Source organism: Podarcis bocagei (assembly GCF_964188305.1).
Source record: "Podarcis bocagei genome assembly, chromosome: 2".
In the NCBI taxonomy this organism is placed as follows: Eukaryota; Metazoa; Chordata; class Lepidosauria; order Squamata; family Lacertidae; genus Podarcis; species Podarcis bocagei.
The window spans coordinates 89,172,501-89,192,352 of NC_138126.1; the positions used below are offsets into that span (position 1 = coordinate 89,172,501).

Below are 19,852 nucleotides of genomic sequence, written 5' to 3' on the forward strand. Positions count from 1 at the left end.
TTCTGTCTCCGACTTCAGTGGTGATGGTGGGTGTTAGTCACTGAGAAAACCACACCTGCGTGCATTGGGTGGGTGCCCAGCGCATAGTTTCCTCTACAAAAGACTTGTACTACCTGCCCATGTGGGAGTTCTGGGTTACATTTGCTGCGTGGAGGCCTAGATCATGGTATCCACCTAATTCACAAAACTTACAAACATGACAGCATATCAGGCTGAAAGCTCTGCAATACAAGCAGTGGCTCTTTCCTGAAGTACCGTGTTTTTTGCTCTATAAGACTCACTTTTTCCCTCCTAAAAAGTAAGGGGAAATGTGTGTGCATCTGATGAAGCGAATGCAGGCTGCGCAGCTATCCCAGAAGCCAGAACAGCAAGAGGGATTGCTGCTTTCGCTTGTTGTTCTGGCTTCTGAGATTCAGAATATTTTTTTTCTTGTTTTCCTCCTCCAAAAACTAGGTGCGTCTTATGGTCTGGTGCGTCTTATAGAGCGAAAAATACGGTGACACAAGACTCCCAAGCCTCATGCAAAATCTCTGGCAACATCACGGAGGTTGGACTCCAACTCCTACCAACCCCAGTCCGTGTAACCGGTGCTGGAGGAGATGGGAGTTGGAGTCCAGCAGGATCACATGTTCACCATCCCTGCCCAAAATACAGCATTTCCTTCCCCACAATAGCACAGTTTATGGGTGGAATTGATTGCATGTTATTTCTGTATTTGCTGAAGAAAATATACCAAAAGCAACATTCACCTTTTCTCTCCACACTTATGATCACACACAAGATTTAGAGGCTGTTTACTCTGTCTCCAGCCAAATTCTCAAGTACATACTTTCCAGTTGTCTATCCTATTGAATCAGGCTTCTGTAGACAAAGCAGGGAACAAGTGGTGTTTAAAGGCAATGGGGGCAGTTGACTGCCTATTGAAAGAGCCTCAGCAACTCTCCTGCACATCTGTTTAATAAAACTGGAGAAACTATCATTTGCAAGGTGGTTAACTAAAAAAAAAGACCCAAAAGGTTTCAGAATCTGAATCATTTTGTGGAGCAATCAGCTTTGTTTCCTTGTGAAGCTGGGCAATGGCATGAAAACGACCATTTATATCCCAAAATAACATTCCTACAAAGAGAGTACAAGGTATTACTATAGTCAGATAGGAAGCCAAATGCAACGATGGTTCTCTTCTCCCAAAGTGCTGAAGCAGGCCTAAGAGCGATTGCAAGGCCACAATGGTAGCTAACAGCTTCCCCAAAGATGAGGGGCAGTAGTGCAAACATTCTGCGAAGATTTGAGCCTGAGTTTGCCTTTTAGTCCACACTTAGCAGTGCAGAAACGAAGAGCAAAACTCAATGAAGAAGCAGCACAGCTCTCTCCAGGCAGCTACCCAAAGCAATGAAAATCCCATACAACTGCCAGAAAACACAATTGCTTATTTAAGCTAAAGCTTAAAGTCTGAGGTTTTCCAGTGTTGAAAGGTATTGATTCAGAATCGGTTGTGCTGCTGGACTGAAGCCATAAAGATGTTGTGGCCTGAAAGAGTTGCTGGTACAGGGGAATGCAAGCGGATTCACCGAAACAGGTGCTTGGTCACAGGAAAAACATCCTAGAACCTACAAGATAGATAAATCAGTGCGGATGACAGGCTAGACTTCCCCACCGGCCCTTCTTTGCCTGCCTCTCTTGCCAACCTATTACGGACCCAAGCTCCCCATTCCTCTCTCGTCTAGCAAACATTTTACATATTTGTTATTGTGCTACCACCACAGACTCATCAGCTAACAGTTGCAGTGTTTAAAGCTGCAGAGGCATGTTTTTATAACTGACCCTAAAAAATTTCCTTCCATTCGGTCTGGAGTATCTCATTTGTGAATGCTAATATGGGACGAACAACAAAAGGACCAGTTTCAAATACAAAATCCCTACTAGTTTTGACTTCCATCTCTCAGTTAGACATGGAATGCATCCCATGAACAATTCCATCTATTCAACTGGTGTATTGCTTCAAGTCCCAAAGTGAGTTGCAGAGACAACAAAGTACAATATGCAACAAAAGTCCATTAAAAGTTAAAATAAATGTGCTGAAAGCTCTATCTCTCTTTCAAATCAGAGCCAGTGAAGGCAGTGAAGGTCCTGTGTGAATGTCTGGAGGCGGTTGGAGATTGGATGATGGCTAACAGATTGGGGTTGAATCCTGACAAGACAGAAGTACTGTTTTGGGGGGACAGGGGGCGGGCAGGTATGGAGGACTCCCTGGTGCTGAATGGGGTAACTGTGCCCCTGAAGGACCAGGTGTGCAGCCTGGGAGTCATTTTGGACTCACAGCTGTCCATGGAGGCGCAGTTCAATTCTGTGTCCAGGGTAGCTGTTTACCAGCTCCATCTGGTATGCAGGCTGAGACCCTTTCTACCTGCAGACTGTCTCACCAGAGTGGTGCATGCTCTAGTTATCTCCCGCTTGGACTAATGCAATGCGCTCTACATGGGGCTACCTTTGAAGGTGACCCAGAAACTACAACTAATCCAGAATGCGGTAGCTAGACTGGTGACTGGGGGCGGCCGCCAAGACCACATAACACCGGTCTTGAAAGACCTACATTGGCTCCCAGTAAGTTTCCGAGCACAATTCAAAGTGTTGGTGCTGACCTTTAAAGCCCTAAGCAGCCTTGGTCCAGTGGCTCCACCCCTGTCATTCTGCCCAGACACTGAGCTCCAGCGCCGAGGTCCTTCTGGCGGTTCCCTCACTGCAAGAAGCAAAGTTACAGGGAACCAGGTAAAGGGCCTTCTCGGTAATGGCTCCCACCCTGTGGAATACTGTCCCACCAGATGTCAAAGGAAAAAACAACTACCAGACTTTTAGGAGACATCTGAAGGCAGCCCTGTTTAGGGAAGCTTTTAATATCTGAAGGACTATTGTATTTTAATATTTTGATGGAAGCAGCCCAGAGTGGCTGGGGAAACCCAGCCGTTGGGCAGGGTATAAATAATAAATTATTGTATTATTATTATCAACAAAAATCACTCAAAAACATCACCACGCTACTTGTATAAGCCTGCATATTTGCAGAGGCAAACTCTGGAAATGCAGGGGGCACAAAGGATCCAAGTCAATAAATAATCCCCTTCCAATTCTCCAAATTCATTCCTCCCATGAACTTTTTGAAATCTAGTTACCTTCTTCGGTAGAGGCTTCTTAGGGTAGAGCACCACGTGCGACGTGCAGGGCCAGCTGCAGCTGGAGCTGACAAAGTGTCTTCACGCTTTGGAGCAGATGGTCCTACAGGGTCTAGCAGGAGGAAGGAAGAAAATGCAGCAGTGCTCCCCACCCGCCCCCAATTGCACTGCAACCATCCATCTCACCACCACACTAACCCCCTTCCAGAGGTAAACAAATGCACCCTCTTCCTATTTGCATATGTTCGTTTCTCCAAGTCTTAGCATATTTATAATGTTCCACTTTTAAGTATTGAGATGAAGCAAAACTGCCCTAGCTTGGGTATATTTAAAACTGGCTAATCCTGGAGGCAATGAACTGGCTCTCTTGCATACAGCAACCTGCTGTAGTAAGGACAGCTTTCTTGAATTCCTGGCTCTGCCCACTCCAAGTGCATTTGCATTATGGATGCTTCAAACGAGTCCAGGTATATGCAGAAGGTCCCAGGTTCAGTTCACCAGCATCTCCAGGTATAGCTGGAAGATAACTCTCCCTGCCTTATATTAGCTACAATAGGTGACTTTTTGGAAGCCTTATTCAGCAGAGGGAAGGGGACTTGCAGGCACCAGGAAGGTCTCAAGGTGCATATGTGCCTGGTTGCTGAACTGGACACCCATGCAATATGCATTCATTATTATTTAACAAATTTTGTATACTGCTTAGTTGTAGTCAAACATCTAAGGTGCTTATAATGTTGAAATTATCAATTAAAGAACCAGTTTGAAATAATTAAACATTGAAAAATAATTAAAAGTTAATATAAGCGTGCACCACTGATTCCATTCACAGCCAGAGATGGAAATGAGTGCAGAATCAAAGCCTCTGCTCAAATGAAGGATTTCTCAAAAGCCAATGTGTCACCTTACCTGTCTCAGCTGCAGGCTGGCTCCTCCTCCCGGAAGCCGACTCACCTACGAGTTCAAGGCTGGCATTAAAATTTAGTAATTAAAGCTTTGTTCAGACCGCCTCATTTCAGAGAAAGGTGTGAAAATGCATGTGCACTGTCTAATAATAAAAAATAACCAGAAATAACAAGCAGACGGGGATCAATATCATGGCTGTGCACATAAATCCCTCTCCCTCCCCTCTGACCTTTACTTTCCTCCTTTGACTGTCTGGCCTTTTTATCATCCTATTTGTTCTGTTTCTATTTCTTTCTTTTTTCCATGGTGGATGGGTGGACAAGTACAACTGTGCAAAGGCAGACCAATATGAATAATGATGCAAATTTCCCAGACACATAATTCCCTCCAGACTTTTTTGTGACATTGATTCCAATATGTATTTCAGCTGTTGCATCTTCGATCGCCTAAGGGTCATGTTTCCCACTCTTATGATCCTTCCTAGAAGCCAACTGCAATGGGGATCATTTGGCTGCCAGCTTCCACCCCAAGATCCATGCCCATGAGATGGAGGCAGACAGTTGGCAGAAGCCAACCAGCCCCAACCTGGTGCCCTCCAGATGCTTGAGAGGACAACTCCAGGTCCAGGCCCAGCAAGCATGGCTGGCTAGTGATGAGAGCTAAAATCCAAAACAGCTGGAAGGCAATAGGTTGATGAAAGGTGTCATGATCTATAATTTGGAGTTTTCCCATCTCGGACATGAGGCCCAGTCTACCTTTACAGAAATGCTAAGGTGTGCTCCCCCAGGCTTTGCCAAAAATCAATCATTCAAGTAAAATAGATGGTACCTACAGCACTGAGGGGAGCCTCCTCATACCCACCTGTATAGGTGTAAATGAACCAGAGCCCAATAGTGAGGCAGATGCCGATGAGGAAGGCTGCAATAGCTATCCCAATTACTGCGGGGACCGTCTGGCCTGGCGCAGCTGCAGCTATAGAGAAGCGGGAAATGGGGAGGATGCATGGAGAAAGAGCACGAAAATGCATTCTCATTCTCTGTCCAGGAAGGGGAGATGGGCCAGGGCCCGAAACGGGGTAATACGGAATGAAAAAGTCTGAGGATCAGAGTTCTTGCTCCAACCCACAGCAGCAGGAATCCTCAACTCCACTCCCCCCCCCCCCGAGCCAGGAGTAGAATCCCAGTCTAAAACCGATTTCAGTCCCCAAATCCCCGGGAAACAAGGCCAGCAAGAGATCATGGGGATGTTTGCTTACTTCGGACTACCTGAGTCTTCCGCTTGTGGGCTGCATCCTTTGGTGCTTTTCCTTGTTGTTTGTCTGGGACATTAGCTGCAGAAAAAGACACCAAAGTCAAGGAAGGAACAGATAATCTGAGGGAGTGTCTGAAGAAAATAGCCTCCGGGTGGCAAGGGGGAGAAAAGGAATGAGTGCATAACTCTGCCCATCATTGCTACTTTGCTTCACTCAGGATGAACATGTAAGATGTCATTGGCAAAGTCTGAGCTTGTAGCATGGTGAGATCCAAGGCATCAATCTCCTGGGTAGGAGATGCTGGTGAACTACAAGCCCCATCATCCCTTGCCATTGGCCATGCTGGCTTGAGGTGATGGGAGCTGGAGTCCAAGAATATCTAGAGGGCTACAGGTCCAGCACCTCTGCTCTGGAGAGATGCACTCCAAGACGCTTCCATCTCCCCAGCAAGCAGGACTCCCCCATCCGTTTCTTTCAGTTCCTCACTCACTCTGCAGGGCAGTTCTCTCCAGCATGGAGCCAGGGTGCTGAACTGCAAGGCCCTCAAGCCAACAACTCTCTTCTAGCTGCTATCTAGAACCCACAGGAAAGTACCTGGTTTCGGGCCAGGAGAGGCAGCTCGGAGCGGAGTCTCCACAGTCACTAGCATAGGCTTTGTGATGGTGCGCTGGAAGCGGCTTGGGACCGCCTCCTCTTCTCCGCTGCAGGCCTCGTTCTCAGACCGACACTGAAACAAAAACCTGCCTCAGAAGAGTGCCTCATCCCAACAGTGGGAGGTAGGCCTTGGCCTAGTTACATCCCACCTGCGTCTCCATAAGCCCAGCCAGCTCATTTCTACAGCTAACAGGGAGGCTCTTTTGCACAGGCCCATTCCAGAGGGTTTCCACCCCTCCAAGGGGTTTCGCTTTCCTCTTGATTCCATCTTTTGGAATAAAGAGGCCTTCCACCCTCAGAGCAGAGATGGACCAAGGATTTCTGGAAGGGGCCAGTCATAGCTGAGGGGCAAAGCACACAGAGGGGCCCACATTCAACCCCCAGTCAAACATATCAAAGGAAAGACCTCTGCTTGAAACACTTGAGGGATACTGCCCTTCAGAGGAGGCAGTAATAATAAGCTAAGGGGTAACCAACATGGTGCCCCCCTAGATACCAATTGACTACAATTTTCATCACCCCTGGCCAATGGCCACACTAGCTGAGGTGCTGGGAATTATGAAGCCAGTGTCATCATCGAGCAGAGGGCACCATTTTGGCTACCTCTGGGCCAAGTGGAGAGCTTGCTGTGGCATATCAGTTTCCTCCCTAAGCATCCCCAATCAGGAGAGCCTATTCTGAAGCAGTAGTGCTATCAGGCCCTCAGACAGCTGCTAGAAGACAGGGTTCCCTAGCCCAGGGAGCCAGAGACCTTGGGGATTGCGCCCTTGGGTCTGGCGGAGTCCTGAGACCCCCTGCTGCAGAGGGTCAGACGGCAGTGCAAGAAGTGGATGGAGGCATTGGACCGGGGTTTCAACACAAAGCTCAGTCGCTGGCGTTCCTGGTACCCCAGAGGCAACGCCTGGGCCTGGCCTGGCAGCTTGGGTTTCCACAGCCTGACTTGGGCGGCAGCCACGGGACAGCCATGCTGGACCAGCAGATACACCGAGGTCTCTGAAGCATCTGAGGAGCTAGAGATGAAGCACTTCTGGATGGTGAAGCTGAGAGACGAGTCATAGGTTGCCAAGGAAGCCTGGAGGAAAAAGGAAACACCATCTAGTCTGTAAACACAAGTGCAAGTTTTGCTGCCGACGTTTTCTGAATGCTGCATTGAAAAGCACATGAATCTGATCTTTGGAGAGTTTGTAAGTAAACCATTTTTAACTTGCCCCACACATGGTATTTTCTATGCTAAGAGAAGAGGGGAATTTTGGAAGGAACTTAGAAAGTTATATTCTAAGAATGACAACCTATATTTCCATGCTTTACTTTGTTATTTTAAATTTCTGCTGGGGTTCTCTCACCAAAGAATACTTGCCCCAGACTTGGTTCTTGGCATCCAGGAATTCTCTTTTTATACCTATTTTTTCATTGCAAACCAACCATAAAGTTGGGCCTTGAATTGGGCCTCAGTATGAAATCTGCCTAGTCTATTCCTTGCTCTTTTGCTTACAGATGCATGTTTTGCTTCCCTGGGATGCATGTTGCCATTCTAAGCTGCTAAAACGTGGTGGCAAATCACCCCTGTTACTTCATCCCTTTGAGAGCTGCAGTGTAAGTTTATCACCCCCCATAAAGCAACAAGCAGGTCAACTGCCCTGTTTGAGGCTCTTAGAGAGACAGGGAGTGCTGCAAACCACCAGATCTCTGGACAGAGGAGGAATCACTTAGGGACAAGATTCTGGCGTGTAACTGCTGCATCCAAAGCCAGCTCTTGCATATTCCTCGTCCGCTTTACCTCCACAAAGACGAGGCTGTTGGCTGAGACAACAAAAGGTCCAAGTTGCTTGGCAAAAGCCTCTGTTTTGTAGAGCTCTAGGTTAAGGAGGGCATTGCCAAGGTGAAGGTAGGGATCCTGAAAGGCCGTTGCAGCTTCTGAGGGAGATATCTGGGTTGGAGAAGGTGAAATACAGGAGACCTGCAGGAGAAAAACAGGTCTGTGGAGCGGTATTGATGTGCAATGACAAGAGAATACCCGCCCATCCACATCCACATGAAATGGCACTGTAGGAAATAGATTCCCTCTGTCCATCCGGAGATGTCATCCTTGGCTACTCACTCCCTGAGTGTCCTGGTTTTCAAGAATAGGCTTCTGGTCCCCAAGACACAAGATAGATTCTGTCCCCTCTGTTTTGGCTGTAGACGGTGGGTAGGTAACGGAACCATCCTCTCCCGCAAAGTCTTGCCTTGTCACCTCCCAGCCAGCTGTGTTGGCTTCTGCAAAGTGCTGTTGAGAGGCTGTGAAACTGGGAGGATGCAAAAATATGGGCCAAAAGAGTGTTGGCTCTTCTAGAGGAGGTGTGGCCCCTACAAAGGAAATACAGGTGTGTGGGTGTGATGCAATCATATGCCTTCTACGCTGCTGCTGTTAATCAGAATATGATCTATTCCAAGCATCACCAGTGTGGCCCCAAAGGAACACATGTGCCCAGCTCACAGAGGCCTTCTCTACAGTCTGCAGGGTACCCTCCCCTCCCAGCACTGAAATTAGGCTCAGAAGAAGCATTCTATTGGAGCCCATAGAATAGGTTGCAGGAGAGGAGGGCAGGGTACTCACAACAATTTCTCTGTTGCAGACTTGCCCATGGGCCCAAGAATGTTGGCAACCCCATATCTGTTCCTTCTGTTACCCAAGTAAAAGGTCTGCACATTCTGACATAATATGGCATGCCTTCCTGTTCTCTTCCATGGGTTCAGCATTCAGAACAAAGGCAATGTGGCTTCATTTGCCCTTCTTGATTTTACCATTGTAGCCACAGCTGATTTCCTATTTGACACCATTTATCATCCCTACGTGAATCCTGATTGGCTGGGATCACATAACGACTAGGAAATAAGCTCTCAAAAGGGTTTGGGAAAATGGCAGTGAAGCAGCAAAATATCTGTTAACAAATATATGCTGTTGGCCGGTGTGTATGTACCATTTCAGTCCCCTTGGAAGCATAATTTTCATGCTGAAAATGTTTTGATTTGGTGCATTCCTAAAATAAAACTGGAGGTTGTATAGCCTAGGGTAAAATGGTGCAGGAGGAACTGGAATATAAATGCCAGGAATCTGCAGCAGCGGTCACTAGTGGTTTGCCTCTAAGCTCTCTGGTGGGCACTTTTCCCATTCATGTCCATTGAAACTCTCCAAACCTACCATTCATCCCAACAAAAAGGAGAAACCTGTTCACCCGCTCAGCCTCAACGTAGGACGTAAAGGCAGGCAAATTCTGCTCCGTTGCAAACTGCAAAGGATCGAGGGTCGTCAGCCGAGGGGACGTCCGCTGGGTCACAGTCAGAGGCAGATCCATTTCTGTGCTGCTGACTGTGACTTTGTGCGAAGCCTAGAAAGGAATCCCAGCCTGAGTTACATATACAAGGCCCAGACATGGAGAGCAGCAGCAGGCACACCATAAACAAGAGACGGTCCAGGGGAATCAAATAGCAGCATGGAGACAGACTCCCAAGAGGGAGTAGCCTAGTGGGGTGGAGAGTTGGAGCCAGGAAGTAAGACACCTTGGCTCACTTCAGGAAAAATAATAAGGCTGGAGGAGGAGGAGGCAAGCCTAGAGTTATAGGGAGAATGCAGGGGAAGCTTATGGAAGAGGGTTGGCAAAGCTCGCTAGTGGGCCTGTGAAGGCAGGACTTAGCAGAAGGAACCCTCCATAATATAACCCTTATAATAGTATTAAGTCCAGCATCTAAAATTACCAAACTGCTTCCTCTAGGAAAGGTTGCAATTCTGCATAATGCATCTACAGTGGTACCTCAGGTTAAGAACTTAATTCGTTCTGGAGGTCTGTTCTTAACCTGAAACTGTTCTTAACCTGAGGTACCATTTTAGCTAATGGGGCCTCCCACTGCCGCCACGCCACCACCGCATGGTTTCTGTCCTCATCCTGAAGCAAAGTTCTTAACCTGAGGTACTATTTCTGGGTTAGCGGAGTCTGTAACCTGAAGCGTCTGTAACCTGAGGTACCACTGTATCTGGATTTGAGCACATGTGTGCCCTGCTCCCTTCCAGATGTGTGCCACTGCCACCAACTTGGGGAGGGGGAGAGAGAGAAGCGCATTAGCTGAGAGCGTTACAGATCTATACCCTGCCCCTACCAGGACATGCAGCCGGCCAGTGAGGCGGTGGGTGTGAACCATCCACTCAGCAGCTCCCTCACTCTTCAGTATCAAGATCAGTCCCCAGTGGGGGGGCCTTCGGACAGCATGAAGTTCCACAGTCAAATGAGCCAGGGTGGGCCTAGAAGAGAGCAGGCTGTCCACCCACCACAACAGGATTAAGCACATGATGGAAGACAGCGAAGCCCCACGCCACCCGTCCCCCAACTCAAGAGACCCCTGCCCAATATTCAAGGCCTAATACCAGCCACTGTCACTACTCGTTTTTGGCTCAAGGTCTCAGTGTCCGTCTGGCCTTGACTTTCGGGGGAAGTGCCATTGCTAAGTGGCAGGGCAACTGCACTGCATGCAGAAGGTCAGAGATTCGATCCCCATCATCTCCAGACAGAGCTGAGAAAGACATGGGAGATCTGCTGCCAGTCCGTGTCAGCAGTACTAGGCTAGATGAACCAGCTTCCATGTTCCTGTTTATATCTTTAACACAAGGGTCACTTATCATACGCAGCTTCTTGCACAGGTTTCATTCTTCCTCACCATCCCCCTTCCCCATCTACACTAAGAACAAGTTCAACCTCCCTGTTCAAGACATGGCATCTCAATATGAACATTTCGCTACACCCCCCCCCCCCCCGGTTCAACAGCCGCATGCTGAAGCTCCGGCGACACCTGCCTGATACGCACCTTGGTGCAACTCCTTTGGAGAGGATGATGTGAACTTCAAGGACTTGCGGAGGGTCAGGATGCAGGCAAACTCTCAGAGGCTGGAGTTGGCACTTGGAGGCAAAGTGCACCGGGGTCAGGAAATTCCTACTTAATCTGCAAGCGGCTGGGGCAATCCTATCTGGAGAAGGAAAGGAATGAAGCATCTGGACTGAATGGTCACAGAAGAGCTGCTGCGATTTACTCTTTTTTGTTTGCAAGCAATGCAAACTCTTTGGCAACTGCTCTCCAGTTAATACTGGTGAGTCTTATTTATCTGTGCCGTGTATATATTCCATCTTCCCTCTATGATTGCAGTGCACAGATCTTTCCTTCCTGGATGGTCTCCCTGCCAAGCACTGAGCAGACCCAGACCTGCACAACTTCTGCAAAGTTACTGCATTAGCCCAGGACCCCAAAGACCAGCTGGCTGCCTTCCTCCTGCTTATCACACTGCAGTAGCGAATATGGGGAACATGTGTCTCTCCATACGTTGCTGGACTGCAACTCCAATCAGCCCCAGCCAGGGTGGCCAGTGGTCAGGGATGAGGGGAACTGCAGGACACACAGCCATAATGACACCCTTTCCCTCAGAGCCGATATCTACCCTCATCGCCCATGCCAGCCCCCAGGCGTGTGTAGATTCTGTTGACTCCACGGTATTCAGCCAGAGAGGTGACCCCTCCATGCTCCCTCCGTGCCCACTTCAGCAGGCGTTTTGGCGTCTTTGGTAAGATGGTCTCAGCAGAAGCCACTGGCCCTGCGGCTGAAACATTAGAGCCGGGGGAGACCTGTAGATAGGAGGAAGGCAAAGGTAAAATATACTAGCCTGGAGGACCTCCCCACTCTCTGACACCCCACCCTGGGGAGTGCACTAAGGTTGAACAGTGCTGCACTTTAGTCTGGGAGATCTGGGTTCAAGTTCCACCTCAGCCACAGCCTTAGGCAAGCCTCCCTCAGCCTCAATTACCCCCATCTGTAAAATGGGAAGAATAGTAACTTACTACACAAGATGGTTCTGAAGACAAACAGAGGTAGAAAGTATTTTGTTAAAGTGCTATGAAGGTAGCAAATTAGCTTTTCCATCCACCCTTCCCATAGCTGCCGCTCATCTTCTATGCTTGCGTAGAGTAGGGGCTCCAATGACCCCCTCGGCAGGGCCTGGCTCAGTGATCCCCATGATGTTCTGCAGGCCCTTTGGCCCTCTATCCCATCTCACCTGGAAGGTCCAGTTTTTTCCAGGGGGAGACAGCAACACCCAACGCACAGGCTTCTGGGAATACAGCACAAAGATGGGGGCTCTGTCGAGGGGATCTGGGTCCAGAGTTATCAGAGTTACCTGAAAGAGGATCAAGGAGACATGCATGATCAAAGCAACTTACCCCTTGGATGTTCAGCAGGTGAGGTCTGTCCCCACCCCCAGCTCTAAGCAGGCCCTGCGCAGAGTGTTCCTCTTTGCTTCTCACAACTTGGCTAACCTAACCCTTCTGTGACTTAAGAGAGACTTCTTCCAGGCCCTGACAACTGTGAAGATGTGATTTAATAATAATAATAATAATAATAATTTATTATTTATACCCCACCCATCTGGCTGAGTTTCCCCAGCCACTCTGGGCGGCTTCCAATCAAGTGTTAAAAACAATACAGCATTAAATATTAAAAACTTCCTAAACAGGGCTGCCTTCAGATGTCTTTGAAATAGAGTTTTGCCTTTTTGACTGACTGAGACACCTTGAACCGTAGTGCCAAGCTGAACTGCCATCTTGTTTGGGTATCCAATGGAGCTGTAGCGAGACCCAACATACAGCCTCATACATGGGAAGGTGGTTATGGGTGGGGATCTCCCATACCTGGCCATTTGCCGGCAATCCCTTCTTCAGGCTGATGACATGGACTTCTTGCCCCAGGGCAGAGCGGCCCCGGCTGGTGCATCCGTTGCCTTTTCGCAGTGATTCCCAGAAGCCAAGGACGGGGTGTGGGGTAGAGGCAGACATGGGGAGGCAAGCGAGATGGTGCCAGGAGGCTGCAGGGGAAGGAGAAGAGCAATGCTGGAAGAAACGGGGCTTCAGAAAAGTAGTTTCCAAAACTGTGTACGTTTGGCATCCCCTTCTCCCCAAACACAAATTGCTCAGGTGCCTGAGCTCAAAATGATACACCAGCTTAATTTTTATTTTTTTTTCATAATTCATTCTGTGTCTGAGAAACAAAAAATACGAATATCTGGCCAATGACTGAGGATGATGGAGGGAAAAATAAAACAACGAGGAAACTCTGGGGGAACTGGTATGATGGGACAGAAATGGATCGGTGTGCATTTCATGGTTCCCACACTGAACGGGGAGGGTCACTGTGAATTGCTCTTAACGATGGCTTACTGGCTTATTTTTAGAGTGTACAAGGGAAAAAGGTGTTTCTTTTTCAGTCAGCTATCCATTCCCTCCACCAAGATACTATAAACTGTAAGGTGCTCAGTCTCCCCCTTCCTTTTTATATTCCTTTTCCAAAGGATACTCAGCATGTAGAGTCCTTGCTGGGTGGGAAAGTGGGATTTTTTTGGGGGGGGTATCCTCCCTTTTAGCTCCACCCCCCCCCCCCCCGTTTCTCCTGGGCATGTTTGATGGCACTTCTCTTGTTTTTTAGTGGTCATGTTTGGCACTCAACCCTCTGAGTTCACTATTAAAGGGAATTATTATTTAATGTCTGTTTTCATTATGAAGATGTAAGTATTGTCTTCTGCACTGACTGGCTGCAGCTCTCTAGGGACATTCTCAGTTCTACCTGAAGATGCTGGGACCTACTTCATGCAAAGCAGGTGCTCTAACCACTGACCATTCATTTTACGAATTAAATAATTACAGGGAAGCTGCTAGCCCTACACAGGGGCTACACATTACATACACAACAATATGCCAGCCATGTTGCCTCATGTTGTAATTAGGAGAGGCAGACTGGGTGAGAATGAGGTGGCAGACCAGACTATATACTGTTCCGAGACTACAATCTAAAAAGTTCCTTGTAATAGGAAAGCTAACACAGTAGGGAGCAGGCTGGGCTGGTTTGTTGCCTTTCTACGAAGGCAATTTTCAATTTAAAATACTGGAAGGAACAAAAGCTACCAAATATTCTCAGGGCTACCTCAGGAGCAGCCTGGCCTGGGCTCTCTCGTTTCTGCCTATGCTTCTGGGTAGAGTTATTAAGTTGCCCCAGGCAGCTAATTCTTTCTCCTCAATGTACTAGAATTTTACACACAGACAGCTTTAGGGGGAAGGGATTTAAAAACACACACACCATCTGCAGCCTGAAATGGTACAATTCCATTTAGCACATGAGGATTCTACCAACTCAACCTGCCTTAACATTCCATGTGAAAGAATATGCACTGGCACCATGAGAAAGGAACAGAGAGCTGTAAAGGTAAAGGGACCCCTGACCATTAGGTCCAGTCATGACCGACTCTGGGGTTGTGGCGCTCATCTCGCTTTATTGGCCGAGGGAGCCAGCATACAGCTTCCGGGTCATGTGGCCAGCATGATTAAGCCGCTTCTGGCGAACCAGAGCAGCGCACGGAAACGCTGTTTACCTTCCCGCCGGAGCGGTACCTATTTATCTACTTGCACTTTGACATGCTTTCGAACTGCTAGGTTGGCAAGAACTGGGACTGAGCAACGGGAGCTCACCCTGTTGTGGGGATTCAAACTGCCGACCTTCTGATCCGCAAGTCCTAGGCTCTGTGGTTTAACCCACAGCGCCACCCGCATCCCACAGAGAGCTGTACCAGGTACCAAAGTACAGCTGCAGGAGTGTTCAACATGGGTGTTTTCCCCCCAATTTGGGAATGTGAAGAAATAGCAGAAGTACCTTACAGCAAGTGCAGAGTGCCTTCCCCTCACCATTCAGAACAGAAACTATGACTCCTGGTCAACTTTGGAAGCCTGGACTCTTCTCTTCATAGGAAGCAACCATGGTCGGCTGGCTATGAGTTCAGCAGATAGCTTAAGAGCCTCCGTGCTATAAACAACCCACAGGCAGCATCTACCTTCCCTATGGTAATCAATGTCAAAAACAAATACTGAGTGCCGAGCTGCAGATTAAAAGTGCCCTTAGCTGTGTGTACTTGCTTATCAAGGAACTGAAAATGCATCCTGTGAAAAATAAGCAGGTACAGAATGAAGGATACTCTGTAAATCCAAGCTGTTTACTGAAGGTACATCCAATAAAGAGAAGCAGGACAAAAGGCATCAGAAGCATCATGCAGAATTGGGAAACCCCATGTAAGGTAAAGGTAAAGGACCCATGAACGGTAAAATCCAGTCGAATTTGACTTTGGGGTGCAGTGCTCATCTCTGCTTTCAGGCCGAGGGAGCTGGTGTTTGTCCACAGACAGCTTTTCCGTGTCATGTGACCAGCATGACTAAACCGCTTCTGGCACAATGGAACACTGTGAAAGAAACCAGAGTGCACGGAAACGCCGTTTACCTTCCCGCTGCACTGGTACCTATTTAACTACTTGTACTGGCATGCTTTCGAACTGCTAGGTTGACAGGAGCCGGAACAGAGCAATGGGAGCTCACCCCATTGTGTGAATTTGAACTGCCAATCTTGCGATCGGCAAGCTCAAGAGGCTCAGTGGTTTAGACCACAGCACCACCCACGTCCCTCAAACCCCTAGTATAAAACCCCATTGAATACATTTACGGTATACTCTGACAACTTCATCTACCTATTCTGCTGCATGGGAAGAAAATTTGACAAGCCCAAATGGCTCTGTGTGAGTGCACACATGTGCCATTTAGCAAAGTTGAAAGACCTGCTCTACATTCAAGCTTGCAAATAAAAATGTATTTGAAGACTGTTAATTTATTTTTTATATGTATACTTCAGGATACATGCAGCAATGTATCCTGGACAGCTCCCTGACAATAGTGTTTTGTTTTTGGTTTTTTAGCAAAACGTTTTACACCTTTGGTGTGGATAATTATTGTGCAGCCCATTTAAATGTTTACAATAGCCACTCTGTTAGACTTTACCTGTCCCAGAGCACTCCCAAACGACAAGCAGCAGCAGGAGGTATTGTCTCCATAGGTGATCGATATGCTGGCAGTTTCTATGCATGGTGTTCAGAACCCAAAGAAAAGCTGTGATTTTTCTCTTGTTCCACCCTAGGAAGGAAAGCAAAGCCAGGGCAAGAAAGCACGGGAGTTAAGGGAATGCCGTTGCACGACCTCTGAGCTACTTGGAAACACTTTCCAGCCCTCAAGACCTCATACCAGTCAATTTGTGGTTTGGATTTTGGGACAGAACTTCAACATTTCCTCTCTCCATTCCTGATCTATCTGCTACAGAAACAAGCATACAGACCACACTCAATGTCCCTTAATACGGATTATACATTCCTTCCACTATCCTGTCATATGCGCAGTCATAGCAGGATGGGGTGGTGGAAGGACTTCATTTTGGTGCAGTGGGAAGCAGAGGGGAAGGTGGTGACCACCCTTCTGATTAACACCACAAAGTGAAAGGGTATAGCATATAGCCAGGGTCTCCAACCTTTTCAATCTAAGCAAACAAGTGAGAAATCTAAGAATACCCATTTCACTGAAGAAAAATGGGTGATGCTCAGACACCCCTCCCTCCTCCCCAAAAACCAGACTAAACACCTACCCACTCAAAAGAAATAAAACTGATACAAAAAGCAGGCAATGTCTCCCCCGCAAAAAAATAAATAAATACCCACTCTCCTCATCACAAAAAGCCTCAATTTCTTTAAAAAATGGGGACAGGGGATCTTGGCTGGCACCAAGAGGAGGGCACTATGATGATCATGAGTGACACATTGGGGACCCCAGAGCTTACCCTGCTTCCAAACTGTTTACTATCTAATAGCTTCTATTCCTTGAATAGGGGAAGATGTTTGAGCCTAATCCAGATCATCGGTCCACTTTGCTCAGTATTATCCACTGTGATGATCTGTCTCTAGCCAGAAGGATTTTGCCTAACACCTGCTTCTCAGTTCTATAGACTGAATCTGAAATCTTTCCCTGAAGGCAACTTACTCTCCCTCACCTTCTGGTCCCAACTTCTGTCAGTCAAAAAGGCATTCTTCCCTCCTGTCTCAAGTTTCCTACAAAAACTTCCCTCCCTCCTTTATGGCTCTGTTTTAAAAGGAGGATGCATTGAGACAGCAAGATTCAGTGTTACACGATTAGACTGGCTGTAATTAAAAGTTTCCAGGACGTGTTCCACCTCCCAGCAAGCCAAATGCCAGAATGTGGAGAGGGAATGCCAGAGGAACACTTACCTTGTCCAGCAGAGCTCTCCCACTGTCAGTGGATCTAGATGCAGGTTAGGAGAAAAATAGAGGAGGAGGAGGTTGGACAAAGTGCTACCTGAACTGAAGGACAGGAAGCAAGTGGGAGGACTCGCAGCGCTTAATCCAGGGGATGCAGAAGCCGTGAGCCAATTCAAGGCCTCCTATCTCCAGACTGGCATCGTTTAATGAACAACAATAATAAAAAAGTTATGTGGGTCAATGGGAGGTTAAAAATAACTCTAGGCCCACAAGGAGGGTCAAGTTACAAATGAGAGGGGAGGAGGGCATGGTTTATGTGGCAAGCTGTTTATTTCTAAGGGAATTCAGCAGTGGAGGAAAGGTATTAAGGAAGAAGAGACTTACAAGGAGAAGCATCCGCTCCCTTTCCCTCTCTTTGTGTGTCTGTCTCTCCTCCCTTGTCAGATCCCAGGAACTCACTGTGCGAGTGGCAGGTTCATCACACACACACCCCCGTAGCGGGGAGATGGCTCCCCCCCCAAGCAGGGAGCCATCAAGCAAGCGACCTTCACCCCGAAGGATGTCCCACAGAGTGAGAATCACAAGGCAAGCCCCCGCTTAGGTTACCAAGGAGATTGGGGTGGATTTATGATTAACGCAGGCAGAGGAGGAGACTTCCTGAGAGGCACTGGCAGGTATGCTGTGCTGAAATCTGGGTCAGCGTGACCTGCCTACCACCCCAGTGAGGTAGGGCCAGGAAGGAGACGTTCCGGGTATCTGTCCTGGCTTTAACGGATCACTAACCAGGGGACAGAGAAGCAACAACAGGGAAGCAGAGGAGTTCCAGTCGCGACAACGAGGCCTGAGGGAACTCGCCCTTTTATACCAGCAGGCAGGGAAGGCATCATTGCCTGTCAAGCGCCGCTACTCCTTTGCAAGAGATCCTGTCAGATGGACAGGACAGAACCCAAAAAGCAGGAGGAGCAGGCCTCTCTTTCTACCTGCCTGCCAAGCACCTGGGTAGAAATTAGGCAGAGAGGGCTGCACGCGGCTCCAAGGCCACAGGCTGCCTGTTTACAAGATGTTCATCTTTCCCAGAATGCTCTGGCAGACTTCAAGGCCTTCTGGAAAAAAACGAACAAGCCTGACGCAGGGAGGGATAAACGTAACCCAGGTGATTCATCCAAGGCCACAGACAAAGAATGCACTGCCCCATCCTACACCTCCTGAACAGAGCAGCTGCGGAAGTCTGTCGTAGCAAAAGCAATCAATATAAGGGTCGCATAAGCATGCAGCGGACTATACGTTGCATGCTGTCCATTGCATAAGGTGCATGGAAGACCACTGGGCAGTGCTTGGTTACAATTAAGACTGGGTTGGAGAAAGTCTGCATAAGGGATTGCACAAGTGGTTGTAACTAGATTCACTAGATTTCCAACAGACTCCTGGTATGCCCTATGGAAGACCCTACAGCCTGCAAACAATAACATCTTGGAGGACCCGGGCCTCAAGGAGGTTAGGCTGGCCTCGAACCAGAGCCAGGGCCTTTTTGGCCCTGGCCCCAGCCTGGTGGAACACCCTGCCGCGAAAGACTTGACATCTTTCCACAGGGCCTGCAAGACAAAGCCGTTCCGCCAGGCCTTTTGTCAGGGCCCAGTCTGACCCCTCTCCTCCTACAAGACCCTATATATAAGAGGTCTCTCTAACTCCTCTCACTGGCTCATATAAATAGCTGAGCCTGGTGAGTACCTAAGGTTTCCAACCCCTATAGTCAGAATTTGCCGGTTGCCTTCTGATCTTATTTGATTTTAATCCGATTTTAAGCTGTATTTCAGTCAATTGCTGAATTTTATGTTTTAATGTATTTATATTTTGATGTTAGCCGCCCTTAGCCTGGTTATGGCGGGATATAAATAATAATAATAATAATAATTATCATCATCCTCATCATGCTACAACTGAATATAGAACATAAAACATTTTCCAGATGAGAACCTACAGTAAGTGTTGCAGACTCCTCAGGCACCCAAAGTTAAGTAGCCTCATGGCTTTTTAAGACTGGCCTGAGGGTGCTCCCACAGGGGCTCACCTGATCCCAGCCACTCCAAAGGGGGTCAAAACTCCTATTAATGTTTTACTGGTCATGTCTCTGTTCATGGGGAAATCATGGTATGGATTACTCCTGTGAACCGCCCCGAGACCTGCGGGTTTAGGGCAGTATATAAATTTGATTAATAATAATAAATCCAACACCTTTAGAGAAAAGAATTTTCGACTTCCGGGTTAGCGCCTCCGGCAATGGCGGATTTCCTCTGATCGGGAGGAATCCGCTTCGTGGAAATCAGGGTCTGGACCGCCACGGCGAGGCAGAGACCCATTAAAAACCACAGGCGGGAGAAGCCTGTGGACGTGGGATTTGGCTGGCACCTTTTGCGCCTCCCCTACTCGCGGGGAAACCCGGTTTCGGGGATCCGGAGTGACGTGGGGTGAGCGGCGCGGTGCTTCGAATCGACTGCTCTTTTCACGGAGTGAAGCCGCATTGCTGTTGCCGGAGAGCGCTGACTTTTTCCTGTGGACAATTGGACTTTAAACAACTACCCGTGAGTAGAACGGAAAATTGGATTATTAAACATCTTAATTTGGCACCGAAGCGGGAAGGTTCCAAACAGGAAGTCCGCCTTCCACTTTTGTAAATAGATTGAAGCAAAGACATTGCAAGCTAAAGTCTGGAAAGTCTTTTGTAAAGGATTAAAC

General features: G+C 48.0%; 1 protein-coding gene across 6 annotated transcripts; it reads right to left on the reverse strand.

Annotated features, from left to right (window-relative positions):
• Positions 1–1,162: 1,162 nt before the first annotated feature.
• Positions 1,163–18,293, reverse strand: LOC308580315 (transforming growth factor beta receptor type 3-like). 6 transcript variants are annotated; one of them, XM_081181650.1, is made up of 19 exons: positions 17,504–18,293; positions 16,098–17,162; positions 15,858–15,989; positions 12,681–12,853; positions 12,050–12,169; positions 11,438–11,621; positions 10,813–10,972; positions 10,111–10,267; positions 9,158–9,344; positions 8,075–8,322; positions 7,754–7,933; positions 6,728–7,048; positions 5,917–6,049; positions 5,326–5,400; positions 4,932–5,042; positions 4,074–4,118; positions 3,168–3,279; positions 2,640–2,737; positions 1,163–1,607 (listed from the first exon to the last, which is right to left on the reverse strand). In XM_081181650.1, the coding sequence occupies exons 2-18, from the start codon at positions 16,180–16,182 to the stop codon at positions 2,683–2,685; spliced, it is 2,478 nt and encodes an 825-aa protein (XP_081037776.1). In that variant the 5' UTR covers positions 16,183–17,162; positions 17,504–18,293; the 3' UTR covers positions 1,163–1,607; positions 2,640–2,682. The 6 variants fall into 6 exon arrangements, with proteins under 6 accessions (XP_081037776.1, XP_081037781.1, XP_081037780.1 ...); XM_081181655.1 differs by lacking the exon at positions 16,098–17,162 and having other exon boundaries at positions 17,579–18,292; XM_081181654.1 differs by lacking the exon at positions 16,098–17,162 and having other exon boundaries at positions 17,504–18,292.
• Between the last annotated feature and the right edge of the window lie 1,559 nt (positions 18,294–19,852).

What these genes read in the sequence shown, in the direction of transcription:
- LOC308580315 (XM_081181650.1), bottom strand. Translation starts at nt 16,182, where the DNA reads ATGCTTGTTTCTGTAGCAGATAGATCAGGAATGGAGAGAGGAAATGTT. An exon ending in GATTGCCGGCAAATGGCCAG is followed by an intron (nt 12,170 to 12,680) that starts GTATGGGAGATC and finishes ATCCTCTTTCAG; the next exon opens with GTAACTCTGATAACTCTGGA. An exon ending in TCCAAAGGAGTTGCACCAAG is followed by an intron (nt 10,268 to 10,812) that starts GTGCGTATCAGG and finishes GTGGGTGGACAG; the next exon opens with CCTGCTCTCTTCTAGGCCCA.